At 42.8% G+C, this 27,713-nt stretch overlaps 1 protein-coding gene across 3 annotated transcripts in view; it reads right to left on the bottom strand.

The window, feature by feature from the left end:
* Window positions 1–27,713, bottom strand: part of IQCB1 (IQ motif containing B1) — a 202,398-nt gene that overhangs the window by 17,664 nt on the left and 157,021 nt on the right. For all 3 annotated transcript variants that reach the window (XM_069224275.1, XM_069224274.1, XM_069224273.1), the window contains 3 exons: window positions 23,376–23,524; window positions 14,576–14,707; window positions 14,114–14,270 (listed from right to left, as the gene is read on the bottom strand). In XM_069224275.1, coding sequence (XP_069080376.1) covers window positions 14,114–14,270; window positions 14,576–14,707; window positions 23,376–23,524 — 438 coding nt within the window. The remainder of the gene's footprint in view (window positions 1–14,113; window positions 14,271–14,575; window positions 14,708–23,375; window positions 23,525–27,713) is intronic.

Genomic DNA, 27,713 nt, shown 5'->3' with positions numbered 1-27,713 from the left:
CCCACCAACACACACAATCTGCAATTGCAGTGTGCATGTGTTAGGCGAGGGGACCCTTAAGGTGGCACAACACATGCTGCAGCTCTTAGGTACTCTCCCTGGTCACACGGCCCTTGGTACCACTGGTACCTTTTACCAGAGGTGTGCCAATTGTGGTAACAATGATACATTTTTAGGGATAGAATACTGGTGCTGGGGCCTGGTTAGCAGGATCCCAGCACACTCTCAGTCAAGTCAGCATCAATATCAAGCAAAAAGTGTGGGGGGGGAGTAACTCCAACAAGGGCCATTTTCCTACAAGGAGCCTGTACGAGATCCAAATTCCTCTCTGTGCACCAAAATACCACCACTTCCTTCATACTCTTCTGTATCTTTTTCTGGTACCTGGTGCCCAGAACTCATCCAATAAATCTTTAGCTTCTCCTGAAAGGCACGAGTATCTAGAGGACCCCCTGATATCCTCTAAACAAGAAGGTTCCTAGTCTCTAGTACCAAAGGATGCTCCTCTCCATTCTGACCTTACAACAGGCCTGTACATACTGGAATCAAATGAGTTATTTTTACTGCCAGTTCCATCACCCCACAAAGCCACACCTGAGAAGTCCAAAAGGGAGTTATCAGGACGATCTCGCAATGTTCCCTTCAAACTTTCAACAACAATCTCTGAATCAGGGCAAATGCGGGAATACATAACAATTCCCTCCTCTCCAAGTCTGTACGAAAGCATCCACTGCTAACACTTTGGGGTCCGTTCTCCAACTGTAGTACCATATTACCTGAAATGTCAGTCCGCTGGCAAATAAAGCAACCTGCAAGGGACCCCTAAGGTTCTGAATCTGTTTGGAATACAAAGGATTCATCTTCCAGTCACTGGAAATCGCTCAAGAACCTCGAGTTCCAATCTGCTCTCTGGTTCTGCTGACCTAGAATGAACTCTACTTTCAATATAATTTTCAGTCAGGTCCCCCAAAAAATACCAAATTTTCTGACAAAAGTTTTGATCTCTGTCCCCCTAAACGATATACGTAAGATACAGCAGTGAAATTGTCCATTCGGATGCATACTACACTGTTTATTAAGATAGATTTGAAACTCATCAAGGAGTTTAGGCCTGCTAACATCTCTAAACAGGTTATGTGCAAAGACTGTTCTTCTCTGGATGATTTCCCTCCAGTCCCTACCGTTCCTAGTCTTGCACCCCAACCCCAATCGGATTCCGGACATTCCCACATATTGCATTGCCATTCCAACTCCGCAGGTTGTTCAACCACCATTTTAAATTCTCATGAAATCTTGGGATAGAGAGACCGCATCTGCATACCAAAGACCCTTCCTCAATCCTATAGTCTTCAGTCTCTGCAGAGCGCTACAATGCAAAGGACCCTGAGAAACAGCTTGATGAAGGAAGACAAGAGTCCTACTACCCTTGCTACATCCCTCAGGGTCACCATCTCCTTTGCAAGGACATGACCACCTTCCTTTTTTTATTTTCAGAAGTTTCTTCTAAGGGAGGCAGATTGGTGTTCACCTAAACAGCCAGAAACTTCAAAACTTGTGACTGTGATAAGACTGAGTTCTCTAAATTGATAATGAACCCTAAGCATTCCAGAAGCTCTCTTGTCCACCTCATGTGTTTCAACAATTTCCCTTCATCTTCAGACATCAGCAATATATCGTCTGGATAAAGTATTAATCACACGCCTCTTTTCCTCAAGAAAGCTACCACTGGATACATCACTTTGGTAAAACACCAAGGGGCTGATGAGAGACCAAAAGGAAGACAAGAGAACTGGTATAAAATACCTCTCCATCTGAATTGCAAAAACCTTTGAGGACCTGCAGCCATAGGGATTGTGAAGTATGGATCTTTCAGATACACTTTCACCAGCCAGTCTCCGTGTTGTAGAATGTCTTGTAAAAGATGGATTCCTTCCCTCTTTAAATGCTTGTAAACTAAGAATTTCTTTAATTCTCTTAGATTTATCACTGGACGTCAATCCTTTTGCTTGACCAAAAAGATTGTGCTCACAAAGCCCAACTCTGATTTCAAAACCTCAGAAATTGCCCCTTTTTGCAACATGAGAGCAACCTTTAAATCTACTAGTGCCATTTGCTCCTGATCCAAAGATAATTTTCTTGGTTGGGAAATGTGGGAAAGGGTATCCCAAAAATCTATTTTGAAACCTTTCACGGTCTGCAATACCCATGAACCTTTTGTTATGGTTAACCAGTTTGGAGGGAAGATTCGTAATCTTCCCCCTATCTTTGTATGAGAAGCACCAACTAAAGGATGTACACTTACCTTATCCCCAGCTCCTTGAGATTTTCCTCTGCCAAGGGAGCATGAGGAAAGAAGCTGATGTTGGGGTGGGAAGCTCTTCCATAGCCTTATTGATCTTGGTAATAGTATTGGGACTTTTGTACACCACTGCTGACAGCCAGACCACTCCTGTCAGCCCTGTCAAAAACTCTGTTGAACATGCAAGGCATTTTATGTTGGGCTTTGCTGAAGGCTGTAAAAGTTTAAACGTACTTGCCTAGGGTCTTAACAAATCTTTCAACAAAAAGCAGACCATAAGGAGCACTCCAGGATTCTTTGTTTGCTAAATCCCCTATTTTGGGATTTATTTGCATAAGAATAGCTTTTCTTCTTTCAGCTATAAGGCCAGCATTAGCATTGCCAAGCAGGCATAAAGTCCACTGGCTCCAACCCTTAACTAACTCGACATCAATGGGGACTTCTTTGAAGCTAGTTTCTTCTGCCATATCCAAGATCCTGAAGAGTGGGCCCAGGGTGTCCAGAACTCTGTCTTGGCATTGCTTTAGACAATGTTCAAGTTCTTTTCTTGGAATTTTCCTGGTGAACAGGAAGGTCAGTTATTCAGGATCTGGATTAGGGGTAATTCTTGCTTCCTGTTATCCAGGAGTAGTCTAGGGCAGTGGTTCCCAACCAGTGGTCCAGGGACCCATGGGGTCCGCGAAGCCACCTCAGGGGTCTGCGACTGCTTAGAAAATTAAATATTATTAACAGATCAGGTCCCCAGCTTTCAGTAAAGATTCAGTGGGGGGGTCCCCGGATTTGAAATATGATTCAGCAACTACTGCTAAACACTTTGTGAAGACTATGGGAGCAGTAGTGAACCAAAAAGGCAGGACTCTGAACTGGTAATGCTTGCTTGCAAAACAAACTTTAGGTATTTTCGGTGTGCAGGGTGGACGGGAATATGAAAGTAGGCGTCCTATAGCTCTAAAGCAGTCATAAAGTCGCCTTGTTGCAGAAGTGGAATAACATCTTGAAGGGTAACCATGTGAAAGTGTTCTGACATGATGTATTGGTTTAGTGGTCTGATGTCAAGAACAGGCCTGAGAGAGCAGTCGTTTTTGGAATTGAGGAAGTGAAGGGACTATACCCCTGATCCCTGGTGTTGTAAGGGAACAGGCTTGATGGCCCGTTTGAGAATAAGGGATTTAACCTCTTGTTTGAGAAGGGTGAGGTGTTTGTGGGATAGCCTCCAAGTGCAAAGGGGAATATTTTGAGGAGTGGTAATGAGTTCCAGACAATAACCATGTTGGATAATGGCAAGGACCCATTGGTCCGTGGTGATGCTGACCATTCTGAATAAATGTTTTGGAGCGGTTCCCCAACAGGTGTGGAATGAGCAGGGGTAATACGGAGGTAGTCACTGCTTTGCAGTGGAGGAAAAGCCTAGGGAGGCAGTGCTCTTACCTCACCCCTTATTGTCGTTGCCTCTGTAGGAAGCCTTGTGGAAACCCCTAGCATAGGAGGCTTGAGGCTGTCTGGATTGTGAAGTGGGCATCTAAGAGGGTGTGGATTTATAGGAACCTCTGAAACTGGGCAATAAAAAAGTAACCCTCTGCGTTGGGGATTGGAGGGCACCCATGGCCTTTGCCATATCTACATCCTTCTTTAGCTTCTCAAGGGTAGTATCCACTTGAGGGCCAAAAAGATGCTCCTTGTCAAAGGGCATGTTAAGGACTGCTTTCTGAACTTCTGGTTTGGCACCAGAGCAGTAAAGCCAAGGATGCCTTCTGAGGAGGACACTTGTGTTAATGCCGTGTGCAGCTATATCTGCAGCATCTAGGGCACAGCGGATGGAATTATTTGAAATTGTTTACCCTTCAGTAACTATTTGTTGCCTTCTTTTCTGGTGCTCAACTGGTAAAAACTGGGAGGAGCTCCTCCATTTCGTCCCAGTGAGCCCGGTTGTCTCTGGTTAGTAATGCCTGGGAATTGGCGATGCACCAGTGGGTAGCTGCTTGTGCATCAACTCTTTTGCCTGCTGCATCGATTTGCTTGCTCCTCCTTTATGCAGCAATTGGGAAATCTCAGTACCCTGTCTATTGCCAAGTTTTCATACTGTGATGGTGACAATGGAGACACGAGGGACCTAGGGCCTTATTACAACAGCCAACCTACCGCCGTCCCCGCCAGGATCTTCGATCCCGACATGCTGACTGCAGGTGCAGGTTATAATCAGTCAGGGCGGTGCTGAAGTCAGCGGCACCCTGCGAATTACAACCTTGTCTCTGCCAGCCGTTTTTATGGTAGTACCACCGTCATGAAGAGGCTGGCAGAGAACAGGTGCAGGGGGTCACAGCGGGACCCCTGCACTGCCATGCCCTTGGCATGGCAGTGCAGAGCTCCCCCTGCCCAGCACCCTCAATACGCGCACTGTCTGCTGTGCAATTAATGACGTGTAATTCACCAAACAGTATGTTTCATTTCCCTGGTTGGCATATTTTTGGAAGGGTCAAAGAAAGTACCAGTTTCATACATGGTGACCTTTTAGAAGCGTTAAGTGGGAGATTTTAACAATATAATCAGAAGAATGTATTTACTTTATTGACTTCTATTGAAGCAGAGAAAATTTCAGGAGGAAGCCAGCCGAAATGATGCCACTTTTGGCTCTAAAAATTGAGAGTTTCCCCCCTGAATCTGGTCTATTGGCATGTATGCAGTTTGTGTAAGAAGGGCTGGCAATAATGTTTCATGGAAGACATAATTAAGTAGCCACCTGTTTAGGTGCAAAAACTTTTGTACTACCAGCAAATACAGACATGCAGCCTCCACCGGCACCTTTGTGAACACCTAAGGTGGATGTCCTATCACAATGTAGAGTTTCTAATACCAACCTACAAATGAACAGTTTTGGTAAATTCATATCATCGGCCGCCTTTCGACCTACACCTGCTGCCTGGCCATAAAGCCAAAAATCCACTGCTTTTTAAACCATCTGCCACAACAAATACTGGTATCAAGCCCCTTTGGTGCATCTGATGGGCAATGGCTGTCACATGCATAGCTTCCATAATGAGTCTGGCGGGCAATGGCCTTTGCACCAGAGAATAATTTTTTTTTCTTTTGCCCCCGGGGGAGACGCAGAATCGCTTCTGCATCTCTGTCACAGAGTCCCCACCTGAGTGATCAGAGGAGCAGGTAAGCGTGCTCTCCCACTCGGATCAGAAATAAAAAGGCCAAAATGGCCTCTTCAGATGCTAGGGAGGCACTGATGGAAAGGGGAAGAGTCTCCTCTTTCCAGCAATGGCTGCTTGGCACAGTTTCATGGCCGTGGATTCGAACCACAGCCAGGAAACAGACCCTAGATAGACACCAGGGATGGTTTGTGGTGGGTCAGCCCTTGTGTAAGTGGGCTGACTCCCCCCACACCTCTCCAGGGGGGGATTCTTTTTTAAATTAAAGGAATGGTTTCCCCTTGGTGGCGATCTCACCGCCCCAAGGTTAAGAAATTTTCAAAAATAAAAAATATAATGAAAGTGAAAGGGGGTTGGCCCTTCTGAGCACAGGCCGACCACGTGTGGGGGTCTGTTTTTTTTTTTTTTTTTAAAGACATGAGCAGTTTGGCCGCCAGGGAAACCACACCCATTAAAAAAAGTGCATATATATATATATATATTCATATACCGCAATCACTTTTTTTGTTTTTAGATATGTATGGTTTCTCTGGGGTGCGCAATTGGCCTGCAGGGAAATCACATATATATATATATATATATAGCGGGGCTGAGAAAAGGGGAAGTCCCAAAACACTTTTCCCCCATTAATTTTTCCATAGGAAAAATTGAACAGCAATAGTACTGAAACTACTAGACAGAATTACACCACATTTGGCAAAAAGGTAGGTCTTAGTCCAGAAAGCAACCTTTTTTTTATTTTGGTGTAAATCCGTTCAGTAGTTTTAGGGAAATTAAAGAAAATCCAAATTTGTATATCTAGGGACGCAAAGGCTTCGCAACCCCTCCTGACCTCGTGCTGAGAAGTGTTGTCAGCCATCCTGGGACTTGGCTGGAGCCGAGTCTAAAAAAAAAAGGATAAAAAATACAAAAGGAACCAGGGCATGAACACCCTGACCCCTCAGCTCTGCTGCCAGGGTGGTAAATCTGTGGTATTTGTTTGTTTTTTGTATTCCTGAAATGTGTGCGGGGGGCGCCCGGGGCAAAAAATGTTTTAATATGTGGGGGAGGCCACTGCCACCACCTCCCCAGGGCGGTTCATTTCATTTATGTTGGGGGGGGGGGGGAGGGGGGGGCGCTCGCGGCCACACCGTGCCCCAGGGACCACCACCGCCCCAGAGCAAAACGCATCAATTGTATGGGGCAGGCCTGTTGGCCTCCCCCACAGCCCTGGGACCACCACCTCACAGGACTTCATTTTATTCACTTGCGGGGGGCCGCAGCCCCAGGGACCACGACCTCCCCGAGGCTACAAAAAAATTATGATAGGAGTCAGTTTCAGACCCCCTTAGGCTTGTGATCCATCACCTCCCCGGAGCATTCTTGTGTGGAGTGGGCCTGGGCGGCACACCTCATGGAGCCACTGATGGCCCTGGGGACCGCCACCATCAGGCCCGGCTCCTGCTATGTCCTGGGGTGGCCACCAGACATAGCTGTTTGTTGTGGCTTGGCTGCAGCTTTTAACACTCCACTTTTTGACAGCGGGATCTGTAAAGCAGGTTCCGCTGTCAGGAAGTGGAGCTTTCATCTCTGTTCCCCGCACAAGATGAAAGGTTTGTTTTAGCAACCACTGAGCTGCTACTTAAAGCAGCTCCTTGGTTGCTGAAGCAATGGGATCAAGGGGGAGGCCTTAGGGCTTTCCCCGCAGTCACAGATAGCCCATAAAAGGCAAAAAAGAAAAAAGAAAAGTAAAAAAAAAAAGAAATTGAATAGTTTAAGGTGAAGGTCATAGATCTTCACAGTGAGCTTTGAGGGTTGAAGTCCAGCTGGACTCATTTCCTTCCTTTTTTAAAAATTACAATTGTTCAAGCCTCATACTGAAAGGTGATCTTACTCTTTTTAAATGACAAATACATGTTTCTTTTAATTGGTTCAGAAATCTCTCATTTCAAGTATATCATATCAAAGCCTAAAAAACCCTCTATCTCTCTCCCTCTCCCTCTCTATCTCTTTCTATCTTTATCCCACTCAGACACTCACAGGCCCACTGACACCCTCATGCACCCACTCACAATCTGAAGCATCCACTAAAACATTGATGTACGCACTCTGACACTCAGACAGACACTCTCACCCCCAGATACACGCGCTCACACATATTCTCACACCCGTAGAGGTGGCGGCCAACCCCCACCGCGCATAGCCAAAGGGCTGTGAACAGCATGGAGTTGGGTGGTTAGGGGTGTTGGCCGCAGGGTCTGGCTGCAGGACAGGTATTGCGGGCAACCTCCGCTGTGCATGGGTGAAGACCTTGCATGGTGCAGGGTTGGGTGCTTATAGGGGGTTGGCCTCAGGCCGAAGACCGTGCACGGCGGTGGTTGGATTAACGTATATGTAAGACTTGGCATGCTTGACGTGGTCTCCACTAACCTTTTGCCTCTTTCCCAGGTTGTTGATGTGTGCAGGACTCTGTTTTTGCTGTTTTTGATACTTTGGGCACTTTACCACTGCTATCCAGTGCTGAACTGCAAGTGCTCCTATGTAAAATATATGTGTAATTGGCTTTCCATGATTGACATATTTGATTTAATAGTAACTCCCTAGTACAGAGCACTAGAGGTGCCCAGGGCCTGTAAATCAAATCAAATGCTACTAGTGGGCCTGCAGCACAGGTTGTGCCACCCACATAAGTAGCCCTGTAAACATGGCTCAGACCTGCCACTGCAGTGTCTGTGGGTGCATTTTTAATCTGCCAATTCAACTTGGCAATTGTACTCACTTGCCAGCCCTAAACCTTCCCTTTTAATACATGTAAGGCACCCCTATGGTAGGTCCTAAGTAGCCCCATGGGCAGGGTACAGTGTATGTAAAGGTGGGACATGTGCTGATGTGGTCTACATGTCCTAACAGTGAAATATTGTCAAATTCGGTTTTCACTGTTGCAAGGCCTATCTCTCTCATAGGTTAACATGGGGGCTGCCTTTAATTATATTTAAAGTGCAGATTCCCTTTGAGAGCAGACAGAAATATGGATTTTAGGGTCTCTGAACTCACAATTTAAAAATACATAATTGAGTGAAGTTGGTTTTTAAATTGTGTGTTTGAAAATGCCACTTTTCGAAAGTAGGCACTTTGTTGCTTGAACCCTTCTGTGACTCTGCCTGTTTGTGGATTTCCTGTCTGGGTCAGTTTGACAGTTGGGCTGTTTACACGTCTCTCTGGATAATGACACAAAGGGAGCTGGGTGTAGCCTGCATATCCTGATGAGCCATCTGTGCTGGGAGGGAGGGGAGAAGTGGTCACTTACACCTGAAAGGGCTGTGCCTGCCCTCAAAAAATGCAGTCTCCAACCCCCTGGTGTGTTTCTGGGGCCTGGGCTGGGCACAACAGGATCTTGAAAACAACAGAGACTTCTCTTAGAAGTAGGCCTACTTTGAAGGCAGAAAGGAGTATACGAAGAGGACCCAAAACCCCTGAATATTAGATCACTTCTGGAATCAAGAGGAACCTCTGCCAAACAGAAGAGCTGAACAGCTGAGGAGAGTGGCTGCCCCTGCCTGTGACTGTACTTTGTTGGGCTATCCTGCAGTTGCTGCTTTTGCCTGTGAAAGGGGACAAAGACTGGACTTTGTTGTGCATTCCTGCTTGGGAAGAATCTCCAAGGGCTTGAACTGAGCTTGCCTCCTGTTGTTGAAGTCTCAGGGCCATCAAAGACTTCCCCTGCCAGCAACTGGACTCTCTTCTGAGACTCCTGCCCTGCCAAGTGGTGCCCTATCCAGTTCCTGGGCCCTTGAAAGGTGAAGTTGGGAGACAAGAACTGAAAATTCATGCACAGACTGCCGTGCCAGGAAATTTTCAACACACCTTCCATAACGCAGCTGATAAATGATGCTTCGCCATCTTTGTGGCTGAAATCAACGCTCCACCTGCATCGCAGCTGGAAGATCGATGCAACGCAGCTGGATAAACGACCCGCAACACCTTTGTACAGCGTCTGATAATGATGCAAACCTCACACAGCATGGTTTTCTGATACTGTGCGACTGGATTTTGAACGCAAGATCACTAGGTGCAGAAAACAACGCAAAGCCTGCCTGGACCAGAGGTGCCCTTCTGGATCGACACATCACTCTCTTGAGGGAGAGAAGTAACGATGCACGCTGACCCGACCGGAGGAGGAACAATGCATGTTCTCACTTGCGAGTGAGAAATCAACGCATCGCTGGCCTCTTCTGACACACACTCGCCCATGAGGCTTTATTTTGACGCTACCCAGGCACTTTTGTGCGCTAACAACATTCTCACTGTTTTCTAAGGATTAAAACTCGTATTCTTTTAAAAATTCATATCTTGAATTGTGCATGTTGGATTTTTGTTGTTTTGGTCTTATTTTGTTTAGATAATAATCTTTTTTTCTAAACCTGTGTTGTGTCAAGTTTTAGTGTTTTCACTAATTTACTGTGTGTGTTGGTGCAAATACTTTGCACATTGCTTCTGAAGTTACGCCTGACTCCTCATGCCAAGCTACCAAGGGGGTGAGCCGGGGATAACTGAGGGTGATTCTCTTTTACCCTGACTAGAGTGAGGACCCTTGCTTGGACAGGGGGTAACCTAACTGCCAACCAAATACCCCATTTCTAACACTATAGTAATAAAAATTATTATACATTACAAAAACCATAGAAATTCACAGAAAAACCCCCACAAAGGTTACAGGGTTGTTATAGTTAGGAAATAGAATTTTTAAAAACATAGAAATTCGCCAGTGATGGAGTTACCTCAAGTAACTATAACTCTTGCCCTAAGGTAACTATAACTTGCGCCCTCCTCACCACGCACTGTTCAGTAACCCACAAATGATGGCACTGATGACATCATCAATAATATCATTGATATAATCAATTTTAAATTTACAGTAAAATCTTTGACCAAAAAAGTGCATGTCGGGGGCGAGAGAAGGAACCTTCCTGCTTCCTGCAGATTCCAGAACTTTCCTTCAGAGAAATGTGAGGAAAATGTGTTTTTCAGAGCAAGTTTGGGGTTTGCGAGGGATCCTGGGTCAAAAAATATAGTGAGAGTCAGGCATGTCAGCCCAGCCTGGATACTGCTACATGCCTAGTTTTCCAAAATATGTACAGGTTGGCTAGTTTTCCCTAGGTGCTGGCTGAGCATGGGTCCAGTATTTAAGCTACCCATATTGGGAAAAAATGGTCAGTTTTCAGTGAAAAAATATGATGCATCCATGTTGCATTTTGAGCTGTTTCCTCTTGTAGGCACTAGGCCTACCCACACAAGTGAGGTAACATTTTTATTGGGAGAGCTGGGGGGAATGTCGGTTGGAAGGTTTGTGGCTCACCGCAGAGTCTAGAACTTTCCATCACAGAATTGTTAGGAAAATTTGCTTTTTTTTTGCCAAAGTTTGAGGTTTGGAAGGGATTCTGGGTCAAAAATGTGGTGAGAGCCATGCAAGTCAGCCCACCCGGGATACCCCAATGTGTCAAGTTTTCAAAAAAGTACACGTTAGCTAGGTTTCCCTAGGTGCCGGCTGAGCTAGGGCCCAAAATCCACAGCTAGGCACATTGCAAAAACAAAAAAAAACAAAACAAAAAAAAAGGTCAGTTTTCTGTGGAAAATTGTGATGCATTCATGTTGCATTTTGGCCCGTTTCCCATCGCGGGCACCAAGACTAACCACAGAATAGAGGTACCATTTTTATCAGAAGACATGGGGAAATGCTGGGTGTAAGAAAGTTTGCGGCTTCCCACACATTTAAGAACTTTCCATCAGACATGTGAGGAAAATGTTTTTTTTAGTGAAAGTTGAGGTTTGCAAGGGATTCTAGGCAAAACAATGTGGGGATAGCCACACAAGTCAGCCCATCCAGGATTAAAAAATGTACAGGTTGGCTAGGTTTCCCTAGGTGCCAGCTGAGCTCGGTCCAAAATCTCAAGCTACAAACATTGGGAAAAGGTCAGTTTTCGGTGGAAAGATAATCTGTGTCCGTGTTGCATTTTGGGCCGTTTACTGTTGCGGGCACTAGGCCTATTCTTATCGGGAGACTTGGGGGAGTATAGAATAGTAGAACACTTGTTATTATCTATAAGAATTTTTCTGCATTTCTGCTTTTCAAATGTAAACCAGTGTCTAAGAAAGATGACATTTTGAGAAATACCACCAAATCATACGCTAGTATGGGTACCAATAAATTCAGAGATACAGAAATAATAATTGCTTCTAAACTCCATATCTTGTGCCCATTTCAGAAATACATACGTATCCTTGATACTTATTTTTCACTCTGCCTATTTTGGTCTATACTAGGTACTCAATGATAGACCATTGTACGCTGCAGGTCAGTTGTTGGCTCTGGGTACTTTGGGCTCTTGAAGAACCTATAAATCCTCTATATCCCAGCAACTAGAAGGGTCTAGCTGACTTAATGGGATATTGCTTTTGTCAATCGGCCATCTTGACAAAATGTTACAGATGAAAATGTTGCCAAAAAAATGCCTGTTTTTTTCCTACTAATTTTCAATATTTCTTTATTTCAACAGTTGCATTCCATGGCAAAACCTTGGGGAATCTACACATATGACCCCTAGCTGAATTCAGGAGTTTGTCTACTTTTCAGAAATCTATAGCTTTTCTGGATCACTCATAGGCTTCACACTGGTGTCCACCACAAATTGGAAGTAGGTTGAAAGCACAAATATTTGGAAAATAGGCTACCTCTTAGAAAAATGCCAAAACTGTGGTACGTAATTAGGATTTTGGATTCAGCTCTGCATGTTCCTGAAAGCGGGGACGATGATGACTTTAATACAGCAAACCGTTTGTGGATACCATTTGTAGGGGGGGAAAAAACTTCCCCTATTTTCCTAAAAAAACAAACCTCAAAATGTTGCTATATTTAGGCTATTTTCTCAGTCCCCTCCAGAAGAATCTGCAAACCATGGGTACCTTTGGAAACCCCTGGAAAAAAAGGATGAAAAATTGGCATGGATACCTTATGTGTAAAAAACGTTACGGAGCCCTAAGTGCGAACTACCCCAAATAGCGAAAAAAGGGCTATGCACTTGGGGGGAAAAGGTGCAACAGCTAAGGGGCTAGTTACCAAAAATATTCACAGAATTCAAAGCCAAGGAACAAGAAGAAATACTTTCTGCCATATTATTCTCCCTTTTGGATGATCTATCTAGAGGTAAAATTGGAAAAGCATTAGGACTTCCTCTACCAAAAAGCTGCACGAGTCATCAGAGAGGATTCCACAGATGATTCATAATTTAAAATGATTTATATTCGCCTAACCCTCTCCTGCAAATACCAGGAACTGACGTTGGCTTTCCTCACATACTTACCACAATTACATTGTTAAAAGCCATGACAAATACAAAAGAGTTTGGTGTCTCAGCACATGGTTTTAAATATCAGCTACTTTTTCATATGGAACAGCTCTTTATGTAGATGGATGCACATACCCCAAATTTGAAGAAGACTTTTTAACAGGGTTATGAACTATAATCATTTTAAGGCATAGTTTGCATTGTCTTGTTTACCATTCCATCAGTTTAAGTGTGCAGATCACTGGCATCCTGTAATCTGAGCAAGATTCCTGCAACTGCCTCTCCCTTATCACCTTTCTACGCAACAGCAAGGAATCCATCTGCATTGTCAAAAGGCACACCCAGTCACCTGTAAGAATGTCCCTCAAGGTGGTCCTGGCAGGGGCATCATTTAGTTGTCTAAAGAGGCACACAATTTTTGGGTGCTGAGGAGGGTGATTGAGTCTGGGGCAAAATCATCGAAGGTGGTAGCAGCTGGTGATCGAGAACCATCAAGTCCACTATAACAACCCAGCCATGCTTCAAAAAAGTTGAAACCTTATGCAACAACATTTTTCCTCAACTGGCGCCTCAAAAACATTTCTATGAGCTCATATACGTTAAGCGTATGCACTCCTGCAAAACATTCAGACGTGTGTGTTGCTGCCAGCATACATTCACAATGTGGAACAGGCAAAGTGGAAAATGATGCAGCCACTGCTCTATCAATTCGAGTATTAAGAAAATCTCTCCTTTAAAAGTATCTAATTGCACCATCAAAGGAGATGCCTGCACCACAGCCAAGGTCTCTACATCGGACACTGGATTCGAAGAACACACCCAGAGTTTCTTCAGCAACTGACATCAGAATCAGCTCTGACTAGTGCTCATAAGCCGGAAAGAACTATTTTTTCTGAGGAATACTGTGTCTAGGAGACTGGGACTTATGTCCAGAATTTTGCTTCAATTTTTTTCTTGCTGAATATCAAAACAACACTTACAGTGCTCACAAATGTCAGTATTTTACATTATCCTTTTGCTCAGGTTGAGAAGCAAATGCACAATAAGATTAAAGAAAGAAAAAATGCCAAACAAAATTCAAACTTGCACGACTACTCAAATGGCGGTGACTCCCAGTGAAGTCTAGATGCTTGAACCCTGTGAATTGAAGTGGCACCATGTATTCAGTAATGCATTGTCATACCCTTGAACACTGGCTGTATCATGTCTGGAGTTGCAACAGTGCGCAACATAGTTCTAGAGTCCCATCCTGTGTATGGGATATTTCAAAGATAAGGAATCTGCTGAGGGGTTAGCATTCAGGAGAACACATAAAATAACGATTAAATTCTACATACTGTATAACATTTGTATATCTGTGTTGATTTGGGCCACCAAAGCATCTCTGCGGTTTGCAGACTTTTGCTCAAGTTTCCTCTTTAGCAGGTACTGTCCAAGTGTTTCCTGTGCTCGAAGATGAAGCTCTTTACTTCTCTCCTCTGACAGATGAGAAACCTACAGAGAACAATAAACAGTGTTTTACAGCATGCTCTTCAGAAAATATTAAACACAATGTACATGCAGAAGAAAAGTAAAAACATGATACTTCAATAAACTAGACTACTTTAATGGATTTGTTTTGTTGAAAACCACTATTAACCAACATAACACAACCTTGTTCTGCGAAAAGAGCACATTAGTCAAAAAACGAATTTACCAGATGTATATTGATTAATACAGATGTGCTACCTTTTGTAAACAGAACAGAACTTATGTGTATGTTGAGAGTCTTTAATAATGGAAAAACTTGTTATACACACCGGATGTAATTTGAGGTAATTGTCAATTTTTTGTTGAAGCTCAATTCTTTGTGCATCTGGGATTTCTTTTGGCCCTTTCCATGGTAGGTATGCCTCCCTGATACGCCTTCGTTTTTCCAAGAATCTCAGAACCTGCATAAATAAATAAATGTATGAAATAGTCAAATCCACATACGGCGGTCTGTACAAAGTTTGCTTGGCATATGTATACAAGATTTAAATTTGCATTATTTCATTACAATTAATATTGATAGTTAAGAATGTTTTTTTTTTTTTAATTTCAAACCTACAAAGTCAGTCATCACGTTGATCATCCTTGTATGTAACCTACTATTAATTCATACAATATTCTTTGTCAATGCAAAAGTGTCAGATCAATTACAGTGACTGCATTGCTTTTTTCTTTGGGTATATTAGTTTATCCGTTAACGAGTGTGTGAGAAACTTCCTATTGTTAGGATTATGCTTTTGCATAATGATTTGCACATTTCTGTTATTAAGAGTTTTTCTCCACGTTTTGCCACAAAACACCTGTAAATCTACAATTACCTTCTACCTGACAGTCACAAGAACGTCAATGCCACTCCTGATGTCACTCATAGGTCGATATTTCGTGTTGCTTCCAACATTTTGATATCATAAACAATATTATGTGCATGTGGGAATGTATATTTTCAAATCCTGTTACCTGATCGCTCTTGATATTTGATTGTGCACTGATAAGTGCAATCTCTCATCTGTTTAACATAAAGCATGTACACAGTAATTACCACCCATCCCCTCTGAGAAGATTTTGCTCTGACTCGTGATAAACTAAGAACGACACAGCTATGGAACTACAATTTCCTTCCTATTGGCTTTTATAATTATATCATGTGTGATAGGCACGATCTATGGATGGGCTCTAATAAATCATATGTGAGCAACCATTTATTTAGACATTTTGCAGTGATTTACACACGTGAAATATGGATGGCTCTAGTTCATGCTATTGAATTGTCCAACACCACCATGGTTAAAGTCTGTCCTTAATTTTCATGCACACAAAAAAAAACAACAAAAAAACAGGCTGCACTACTGATTCTCAGGAATTATTGTACGTCTCTAAATACTGGCTCCTCCACCCTATTGTAACATTTTGGATAATCATAATTTTTTTTGCGCCACAGTTTTTTACAGGTGCATAAGCATCACTGCCATTTTGTATTCATCCTTTAGATAAATCATTATCTTTGGCATGCTACACACAGGCAGGGAGGCGAGCCCGGCTATGGCAGGAGACATTGGCTTCTCCCTTAATTCATTCAGAACCCAGATATATTCATGACACTTATGTGTTTCTCTAGAAAGAGTACTTGGATATGACATTGTTCTATTGCTGTGACAAAGCCATTCTTGCCTGTCAGGCACTCCAGCTACAATTGACTGATTTATTTATATCAAATAGTTCTTTCCTTAGAGCGAGTCCTGGACATTAGACGCTATTTATGGCAGATTCCTGTCCACATATCCCCACCTGTTCCCGTAATAACTCTCTACTTGTGTTTTCACTAGCATGACAAGTCGGGTTATTCACTTTTCATTGACTGGTGATATTTTAGTTCAGTGGTGGATGTCTTACGTGGCATCTGTTTGCCAAAATAAACTGAGAAAACATTTCCAAGGGAGTTAAGGGACCTGAATAAGCCTTGAATGATAAACTAGTTCTGATATGGCCCATGCCTTCAAGCCTTGTTCTCAGAGAGGCACAATAGCACAAGTTGTCACTGATTTTTTTTCAGAGGGTGCCAATCTGCAATCTCTGTGACAAAGCCAACATTTCTCATCCATCCTGTAAGTTATCGTCATGGCTTCCATCAACATCTAAATTGCGTTGTTTATAGAGACTGAGGAAATAACAATGACAAGGATCACTGATGTTTCCTCCCTTTGATCAAACCGAATTGCTACATATAGCACTGTGGTTGTTAAGTCAGCCGATAACACACGGTGAGAGTTTCTTGTTTTGTAGGAAAATTAGTTTTATTTAACGGAACGACCCTGGCCTGGCTGTCACCCACTCCAACCGCTTCTCTTCACCCACAGCTTTCCAGAACCCCTCCCTGTTGCTGGGAGACAGCCGGATTCCTTCCCACATAAAAACATATCACTTTAACAATATAACACATCCCCAATCCTATAATAATTATACCCACTACTACTAATAAGCCTAGTGCTAACTTTTATCTACCCTTTTTCAACATGCAAATTACTCTAACTATATGTACATACTAACCGCACACAAAATCCCTAAGTAACCTTGACGGCTTCTTCACTCTAGCACTGGATCTTTTGTTCACACTTTTCTCCCTCTCTAGCCGAACCTCATTTTCCACACTTTCCGGCCGTACCTCATTCACTTCCTTCATCTTGAACCCATCCTTTTCATTCACCTTCTTCCTCTTCAACCAATCATTTATTTCTACCTCCGAACACCTCACCGTCCTCCTTAGATTCCACCAGTTACCATCTGATAACTTGACGCAATTTCCTTTTACACCTAACACACACCTCGGTTCCGATAACTTAGATTCACCCTTCCTTGCCGCGCTTCCTACTGTGACTCTCACCCACACACCCTTCTCATAAACCTTCTGCTTTCTTTTAACCTTACTGTTGTGTCTTGACACATATTGCTGCTAGTACATCTTCACCCTTTGCCTGACCTGCTCATGATTGACCACTTTTTCCTTATGTCTTTCCATCCATGCTGGCATGACCATAGTGAACGGCACCCTCCCTTTCAATAACAAAAATGGAGTTTCGCCCGTCACACTATGTGGTGTTTTTCTGTAATTCCAAAGCATGTCCCTGATTTGAGACTTCCAAGAGAAATTGTTGTATAGGGCTAGTTGAATATTTTCTCCCAACACTCGATTAAACCTTTCAACCATACCATTACCTCTCGGATGATATACCTGTGTCTTACAATGTTTGATTCCCCAATTCTTGAGGAAGGTCATAAATTCACCCGAAGTAAATTGTGGTCCATTATCACTGACAATTTCTCCTGGACACCCTTCCATTCTAAATATTTCCTCACAAAATGCGATAACATTACCTGTCTTCACCTCCCTCACAAATGCCACCTCAGGCCACTTCGAATAATAGTCCATCATGACTATAGCAAACTTATCCGGGCAACCCAAACACTCAAATGGCCCACTTATATCTACGGCCACGCTTTCCCACGCTCTCTCTGATAATTCTTGCGAATTAATAGTTGTTTCCAACAACACATGTGACTTGTCACTACACGTGCACGCAATACAATCTCTCACATATCTTTCAATTTGTTTGTCCCTACCCGGCCACCAAAAATCCGCCTGAACCTTTTTTTCATTGCAGAGATGCCCCCATGCCCTTCATGCATTAACTTTAACACTCTTTCTCTCAAGCTTTCCGGTACCACCAATCTGTCCCCTCTTCTCAGCACTCCATCCAACCAACAATTCCTCCCATATATGCTTAAATTCACCCACATCAGCATCCAGATGCTTTTTTTCTATTTTTCCCATCACCGGGAATTCTTGTACAATCTTATTTAGCAACACATCCTCCCGAACAGCAGTTTTCCATTCCTCTTGATCTATGGCTTTCCAGGTTTCTGATATGTCTGCCACCACCCACTCATCCTCTACAAATTCCTCATTATCGTCCACTGGTAGTCTTGACATACAATCTGCATTTATGTTCTTTTTACCCAACACATATCTCATTTTGAATGTGTATTCTTGTAGTCTATACATCCATTTTGCTATTCTTGGAGTAGCTTTACTGGCCCCCTTGGTGGTGAAAACATCTATCAGAGGTTTGTGATCTGTCCTCAACTCGAATTCTGTGCCCCATACATATGTACGGAAATGTTGCACACTCCACTAGCATGCCAATGCCTCCTTTTCAATCGTCAAATATGTTGGCTCTGCTCCTTTCAACGTTTGCGACGCAAACGCTACTACTCTTTCTCTTCCTTCGTGTCTTTGCAATAACGCTGCTCCCAATCCGTAATTGCTGGCATCTGCCACGATTATCGTTTCATCATCCGGATCATATGGCTTTAGTGTGAAGGCTTCAACAATAGCCTCCTTGATCACATCAAATGCCTCCTGACATTCAGTGGACCATTTAAAATGGCATCCCTTTTTCATCAAGTTCCTCAGTACATGTACTTTGCCTGCAAAATGATCCACAAACTTTGTGTAATACTCAGCTAAGCCCAGGAATTATCTTAGCTGATCTTTGTTTTGTGGAGCAGGAGCTTTTGCTATACCATCTATCAACTTCTGTTTTGGTTTCACTCCATGTCGATTCAGCGTATGCCCTAGATATTCCACCTCTTCCACATCAAACCTGCACTTGTTTCTGCTGATGGTAAGTCCGGCTTCCTCCAATTTCTTTAATAACACCGCCAGTCCCTCATAATGTGCCTGCTCACTCTCTCCCCATACCAGCACATCATCCTGGAATACCAATGTGTTATGCGCCTTGTTCAGTATTCCCTGCACAACCCTCTGAAATACTGCAAAGGCGGATGCCAAGCCGAAAGGCATCCTCACGAATTGAAACGCTCCCTCAGTTGTGATGAAAGACGTGAAATGTCTGGATTTTTCTGACAGGCACAACTGGTGATAAGCATTCGATAAATCCAGAGTCGTGAAATACCTTCCACCTCTAACACTGGCTAACATCTCATGCATTCTTGGTAACGGATACCGGCCTATCAATATATTGTCATTCAGATCCCTCAAGTCCACGCACATGCGGATCCTACCATCAGGTTTCCTTGCTACCACTATTGGACTCAGCCATTCGGACACTTCTATTGGTTCAATTACACCTTCATCGAACAACCTTTGAAGTTCTTCCTTTAACTTATCCCTTAGTGCTATTGGTACTACCCGTGCCTTATGTACCCTTGGCACTGCGTCCTTTTTCAAAATAATCTGGTGTTCAAAACCCTTGAGACAACCCAGCTTATTCTTAAACACTTCGGGAAACTTCGTCACCCATTTTCCTTCTACACTTTCCTTTGTTAATAGCACTTGTTCAGGATGATTGGGATCCAACACTATGTTCAACTCACGTTGCTCCCTCCATCTGAGTAATGATCGTCCTTGACGCACTACGTATACCTTCCCTTGTGTTTTTCTATCTTTAAATCCAAGCTCTGCCTCAAAATAACCTAAAACAGGTAGTTTACCTCCACCATACCCTTCCGGTGACACATCTGTGGATTTAAGTTTGTTATTCTTCAAATTCCCCCACACTTGTTCGTCAATTAAGGTGAATGGTGAACATGAGTCCACCCACATGTGCGTTCATTTTCCATTTACTTCAATAACACACTTAGGCGGGTTCTATTCCTTAGCCTTGCTTCCAAGTTGAGTACACACCACCGTGGATTCATCCTCCACAGTTAAAACTTCTAACTCTTCCTCGCTTGTGCTACTATCCTTCGTTTAGTTTCTTTTTACTGTATTCACCGCCTTCTTGAATTTGTTTTCACCAATCATTCTGCACACCCTCGCAAAATGCCCAATTTTTCTGCATTTAAAACATTTAGTGATTATGGCTGGGCAATCTTTTGCTTCCGCTAAATGGTTACTACTTCCGCACCTAAAGCATTCTTTTCTTTTTCCATAGTTATCGTCAAATTTATTTGCATTTTTTTTAGGGTACCGCACCTTTCCCACGGTATTTTGTTCTTTGTGGTCAACATGCGTATTGAGTTCCTTGACATATTGAGATGTACTTTCCATATGTCTTGAGACTTCCACTGTTTTATTCAAGGTAGGATTTTTTAAACTCAATAACTTCTCTTGTATCTTTATATCTTTTAGTCTGTTTATGAACTGGTCCCGAATGATTTCATATTTAAATCCCTAAATTTGCAAGAAATGGCTAACCTTCGTAGACTATTTACATACTGATCTATCGTCTCATTTTGTTTCTGAGCGCACGAGAAAAACCTGTGTCGCTCCACTACAATGTTCACTTTTTTCCATAGTTTTCTTCCAATGCCGTCATGGCATTTTCATATACATCTTCCTCATGATCCGAGTCTCCTCCTTGTGTGTCTTGTAATGGTAAAGTTTTAAATACTTTTCTTCCTTCTACCCCCAAACAATGTTTTAAAATTGCTAGCTTCCTTTTTTCTACATACATCTCCCCTCCAATAGCCTCCAATTATGTGATACAAGCGTCCTTCCAATCCTCCCAGGCCATGCAGGGTTCTCCTGGAAGCTCTAAAAATGCTGGTGGTGGCGTTATGGATGTACTGCCATTGTTCCCTTTTTAGAACAATAGTCCCGATGTTGTTTTGTTTTGTATTTTTCCTTTACTAATAGTCAAGAATACAGATAAACAGTTAAAGTTCCTTCTTATAATTTCCGTCTTCAGATCATTTTAACAATCACTTGTAAATAAATACATGCTTTTTCTATGCAACGCTTCTCGCTGCGTCGCTGAGCAACCTCACTTGTTGCTTCCTACTGCATGTAAGTTGCTAAGCAACCATGCGCGTTGGTCTTCCTAGCGCGTGCCGATGTTGCGCGCACGCACCCACAGTGTCGAAATGCGGGTCAAACTGGGTTTTCTTTAATTGTGCCTCTTTGTCTCAGTGACCACTGTACAATGGTCACCTGCGGTCTCACCGAGCTTCACACCGCTGCGCCGCCGATCCCTCTCCGTGCCGCTCCACAGCCGACACTGCTACCACCGGGTCCAGGGTATCTTTCGCTGATCCAAAAAGGGTCTCGGAAGGCTTCAGGACTCACCCTCGTCGCCAATGTTAAGTCAGCCGATAACACATGGTGAGAGTTTCTTGTTTTGTAGGAAAATTAGCTTTACTTAACAGAATGACCCTGGCCCGGCTGTCACCCACTCCAACAGCTTCTCTTCACTGACAGCATTCCAGAACCCCTCCCTGTTTCTGGGAGACAGCCGGATTCCTTCCCACATAAAAACATATATCACTTTAACAATATAACAGTGGTCTCCTATTATTTTGTGACTACCCACCACAGGCCACTCTCCTAAGGGTTGGATCAATGCTGAGGGGGACCTAAACCAAATCAACAGCTTTCCTAACCCATATTACTGATTACCCATAATTTCTCATCACCAACAGGTGTCACCACGTCTGGTTCAACATTTAGCTGCTGGAGTCATCCCCTAATCTCTCACCACCAACAGGTGTCACCACGTCTGGTTCAACATTTAGCTGCTGGAGTCATCTATCTATGGAGCTACCTATGCCTGTAGATTTATCATACTTTTTGAGAACTGTGGAAAACAAAGCCTGTATAGGTCGAGCAAACCGCTTCAGAGCAGCACTATGGCTTTTGAACACAAAAATCCAAATCAATGTGTAATTCCTGGTTTCTCTCTGCTTGCAATGCCCAGAAACCGTAGCTTCTTTGAGGCTAAAACGTCTTATTGTCACTGATGCCAAAACATCCATTTACTATTGCAGAAACGTAATCCACATTGCTCTGAGGTAAAACTTTATCTTTACTTGATCTAAGCCTACCTAGTTTTTTGTTTATACTAAAGATTACAAAATTGGAAACTTGCGAGGTCCACCAGAGACGGTGAACTAGCCCAGGGCCACTAATGGCTGGTACAGGCCTTATGCCCCAACATATGTTATATGTTTGTCTTTGTTCCTCCCATGTTAATTTGGAAAATTCTACCCTCTGTGGGCTGAATGTTCTAACAGCCACATAGTTGTTTTGCCTTAGGCTATACTGGTTATTGAAAGCCCTCTCCTTTATGTGCTCTTGCTTATAACTTGGGTTCAGGGCCTTTGTTCCCCAGTATAGCCCCCACTCCCCCATTGCTGCGGGCTGTAAACTAAAGTAAAGGGCCGGATTAGCATCGGCAGTGTTTAACTCCTCCAAAGCAACTGTCACAGATTGAGGTTCCAAACTGCAATGACACATGCAGATGACGTATGAGACGAGGCAGGGCGAGAATAGTTAGTAAACAACCCAGATAAATGACTGAAGACATAGGAGTAGCGAGGAGGCCAGAGGAAAACAAACGATGGGACTGCTTGAAAATTGGGACCTCTAGCATGAATGTTTGGTAGAAAAACATGAGAGGCTGAGGGAGAAGGCCACTGGACAAAGAGTTCACGGCAGGGAAACAGCAGGTGGTTTACCCACGATGTTAAATTCAGGCACGAATTGTTAAGTTTAACAAAGTAGGATTCTAACAGGATTTGAATATCCATCGAAGTAGAAGCTCCACAAACAAAGCCATTTGAAAAAATATAGGTAGACAAGTAACTCACTGTAAAGATGAGAAAAACAAAGCATGCGAAGTCGCAGGAACTGATTTGTGATGACAGGGCATGACTAGAGAGACAGAAAGGGCTTATTGGGGAGAGGGGGGAGGAAACAGCACTCCCCTTTTAAAGATAATCAAATTGACAATACCCAGAAATGTATTGTCTACATTACTGGTAAGTCAAAAAAAATGGCTTTTCGTCATGAAAATATTAAAAAGAGCAATAGATCTCGCCCACATATATTTATTGGTCTTCACAGACCAATGACTAAGGACATTTTTGCCAAAAAAGGTTTCAAATAAAAAGTGTGCCATGAACCTCGACAGAAACAACATTGTAAGCATGGGATTTGTTTAATTCTTGAAAAATATCAGTTTTCGAAATAAACAGATTTATGAACTTCGAAACACATAACTGCAAGGTTGCAGAAGTTTATGTTTAACAAATGATGCGAAATTTGGGTCTTACCGCTCTCTGGATTGTGACAGCTGCTTTGTACTGTTTAAGCACATGTTTCTGGTTATGAAAATTCCTTCTTTCTCTGTAGCCTCTCCAATGTCTTTGCACCAGCAATGCCGATTTCTCCTGCATTTCCTGCAAATGTTTATCCATCTGACCTGAAGAGATAAGTTCAGATAAATTCTACATCACTGTAATTTTCTGAAAATTCACTTATTGGCAAACGAAAGAAAAGCACCTCAACTTTCTACTTTTGAAACTTTAGGCCACATTACATTTCTATTTGGCATACACACTTATCAAATCAACGTGACTCGATCTCCAAGCCTTGAAGTGCAGAAAGTCATCACTCAATGAGTCCGCTATCTTCCTGAGGTAAGATCCAACAGTATTGAAGACATGTTTTACTTCGGTCTCTGGACCAATCCAAGTTACTATTAAGATATTGTCTTCATATTTTTCTCTTTTGGGGTTAACATATTATGGATGTTTTATGAACTCTCTAAAGCACTTAAACACTCTTCCTCCGTGTTTCATTTCTGAAATTGACGCTAACCTTTTCACTTCTTTGTTAATAACTTATTGTACCTAGAAAGACCAACACTCATATTGTACAAATTATTTAGTTTAATCTCTTCACTATAAACATTTTACAAAGACCGAGATATAATATTATGCTTATTAAACACTTTTCTTTTTGATCTGATACCAAACCTACCATTATGTATTTTCAAACACAAAGAACGTCACACCCTTTCGATTCCATTCTTACTTAACACTGACTGCATTTTTTGTTATTATTGTTTCAGCTAATCTCTTTGCGTTTATTAGTATAAATTATCTACAGTCTATCTCAATATTCCATAATTCCACTCAAACGGTCAAGACAGGGCTTAACTTTTGGCTGCCTCATATCCTTAACTTAGCCTTCATCAGGACAGTCTTACTCATGTGCTTTCGTAGTACAATCCAGAAGTTCACTGGTTCTTGCATAAGTTCTTTACTCTTAACAGAGAATATAATATATCAATAATTAATGTTGGAGGATATATTGTTGATCTATAAAATTTGTAATGGATCAAGGGTTGCACTTGATTAAATTACTCATGCCTTTCAACATAAGGTGCACAGGTCTTGTAGGCCCAAAACCTTTAAAGATACTTCGCAGGTATTACATAACCTAGGAAGCTAGGCACACAAGTGAATGCCCATAGGCGAATACAAGCATTTTTTATCCGGTTCTAGTGGCTCAGTGGAATAATGCATCCACTCCAGGGATCTGTCTGTTAAAACCATACACACAAGTTTGAATACAGGAGGGGCCAACTCAGCCTTTCATCTTTCAGAGGTTGAAAAAATAAGTACTATTAAGTTGGTTAACTGTAAACATTTGTTATCTTATCAACAATGCAGAGACCTCCGTGTGGGTGAATGTGTGCTCTACATATACAATTGTTAGCTTATGGGACGCACATACTTATGGCGAGTCCCCTTAAGAGATCCACCAATACTGCTTTTATTCAGGGGCCCACCATGCATTTATTTTCCAGCTCAGATTATATATTTACCACATGAGTGTATGGTCATGGGTTTTTTGAGGTAGCATTTCTGGTAAGGGGAACTTCTGATGACACTATTATCAGCAATGATTTGCTATCAATGCTCCTTGAAGAGTGACGATATGGCGACTGAACCCATGGGTTGTGAGGGATAGTTCCATTAAGAGGTGACAACTACAGTGCAACACTATTTTGAAGAAAACGCTGTTTCTTCAAGTCCGGAACTTATGTTATGGGTAGCATTTAAAATGATGCGTAGGGGGGAAAATATATTGCAACTGGGAGTAAAGAACATCAGAAAACTGCAGGTAGTGCAGAAGCTTGACAAGAACCTGAAATTACTTGAGCAAGAAAACAGTAGGGACGTATCCTCAGAGAATGAATATAGGCTGGTGGATAAAAGGGCGAAATGTAGAGCAACTGACAGTTTTGCGAAGACTCTATGAGGAAGGCAGTTAGATTACAAACATGACTTAGTTGACAAGTTGAGGGCTCCAAAATGAGTCCAGGGAGTGAACAAGAGAATATAGCATTTAAGAATACAGATTGCAGGAGCCCTTGCCAGATATTTTCATTCCTTGAATACATCTCAATCAGACACACTTGCAGGTTCCATGGAGGGATTTGTTGAGACTTGCTCACCTCTGACTTAGGCACTGTATACAGAACAATGCTAGATAATACTGATAATGGCCTGAAGAAGGGGTGAATGACTTATGCTAGACGTATACTGGCAAATCACTTGAACCAACGGTTTATAGCTCAAGTTACTTTTAAAAAGTAAAGTTCAGATGGAGTCGTATAAAAGACTTTCCTGACACACAATGGAACACATACTGTGTATGTTTACTGCTGCTAAAGAGGAGTGTATTTTCCCACCAAACCCTTTAATGGCAGTTGGGCGGCAATAGGTTAACAAAGGCATCGCCAGATTAATGTTGATCATAAATATCTATTTCTCTTCTACATGTGGAAACTAAACTACTGACCAAGGTGCTTCCAAATAGATGATATGGAACAGTAACCTCTCTAGTAAATCCAGATCAATCGGGTTTAAGTCAGCAAGATCAACTAGACAAAATCTTTGAAGTTTACATTTCTATATAGAGCTCACCTGAACTGCGGCAGAACCCTCTGTGATGGTTCTCTTGATGCCAAATAAGAGTTTATTTCAAATGAATGGCCCTTCCTATTGTCATCTGTGGGAAATTGCTCTCTCAACAGGGTCAACCCAAAATGTTTTGCCTTCCTCCTTCTTACTCTTTGCTGGAATTTTGCCAGTTGGCCTTAGGACTTTGTGCACTTTACCACTGCTAGCCAGAGCTAACGTGATAGTGCTTACTCCCCTAAACATGGTTTGATGGGCATATACTTGACTGGCATATTACATTTACATGTACGTCCCTTGTAGAATGGTATACCATATACACTGGGCCTGTAAATTAAATGCTACCAGTAGGACTGCAGTACGTATCTGCCACCCATTTAAGAAGCACTTTAAAACATGTCCCAGGCCTGCCAATGCAGCCTGAAGGCGGTGTCCCACTGCTGTGTCGACTTGGCATTTAAAACCCCTTGCCAAGCCTTAAACTCCCTTTTGTTACGCATAAGTCACCCCTCTAAGGGGCCCTATGTAGCACATAGGGCAAGGTGCTGTGTAATTAAAAGGTGAGATGAGTACTTTTTGGTTTTACATGTCCTGGTAGTGAAACCCCCCAAATTAATTTTTCACTACTGTGCTGCCTGCCCCTCTCATAGGATAACATTGGAGATTTCTTATTATATTTAATAAACTGTAATTCTTAAAGGAGAGGAGGTAGATATGGCATGTTTGGTACCTACGAAAGTGTAATGATAAGCCCTCTTTAATGGTAGAGTAAATTTTATTATTACCAGTTTGGAAATACTATTTTTAGAATGTTGGCATTTTTCTTGCCCTTAGCCCTCTGTGCCTGCAGCCTGCCTTAGATCACATAACTGGGTGTAATTGACTGTGGGATTAGCGGAGCCCCAATGGCCTTTTCACTGGCAAGATAGGGGGAGCTGAGCAAAGCCCCACTTGAATCTGAATGGGCTGTAGCCTGTCACCATACAATAGGCGTAATGACCCTGTATTGTCAGTGTAGCCAGCTAGGAACCTGGGCAGGGGAGGCAGGAAAGTCCCAGAACTTCAAAGAACCTGTCTGGAAACTTTTCACACCTTCTAGGAGCATGGAACCAGGGTATAAAAATAGTGGTCTCAGACCCACTCTTCAGTTCACTACTAGACCTGCGAAAGGACTCTGAGGACTGCCTGCTAATGTGACCTGCTGTGCACTCTACCAGTCTGCTGCTGTACCCGGAAAGACTACTTTGAAGTCTGGTGCCTGCTTCGAACCCTCAGAGACCAGCCCTGCATCTTCACCTGCACCCAGGACTTCCAGAAGTGACTCCAAGGGCTGGTTTGCTGGTCTCCTGGTCAGAGCCACACAGACATAACAGCCTCCTACCATCTTAAACCCACACCTAGAACAAGACCGAGTGAGTCCTGAACCCTCAAGAGGACTTCATCCATTCCTAGGCCCTTGGTTGAGGTGCTAAAGCTGCCCAGATGACCAATTTCTAAAACAAAGGTCTTGGACAAAATTTAGCCAAAAAGTGCTCTGAGAACCAGGAGGAGACCGGGACCAACCTACCTGCCTATCCGCCCGAGGTGCATCGCCGGACAGACTGACTTCGCAGCTCCTCCTGCTTCATTCTTCTCCACAGCAGTAAATCCATTTCAGCTGTCCTTTGTGAAAGAGGTATC

This window comes from Pleurodeles waltl, chromosome 3_1 (assembly GCF_031143425.1).
Source record: "Pleurodeles waltl isolate 20211129_DDA chromosome 3_1, aPleWal1.hap1.20221129, whole genome shotgun sequence".
Lineage (NCBI taxonomy): Eukaryota > Metazoa > Chordata > Amphibia > Caudata > Salamandridae > Pleurodeles > Pleurodeles waltl.
This window is presented reverse-complemented; position numbering and strand designations above follow the sequence as displayed.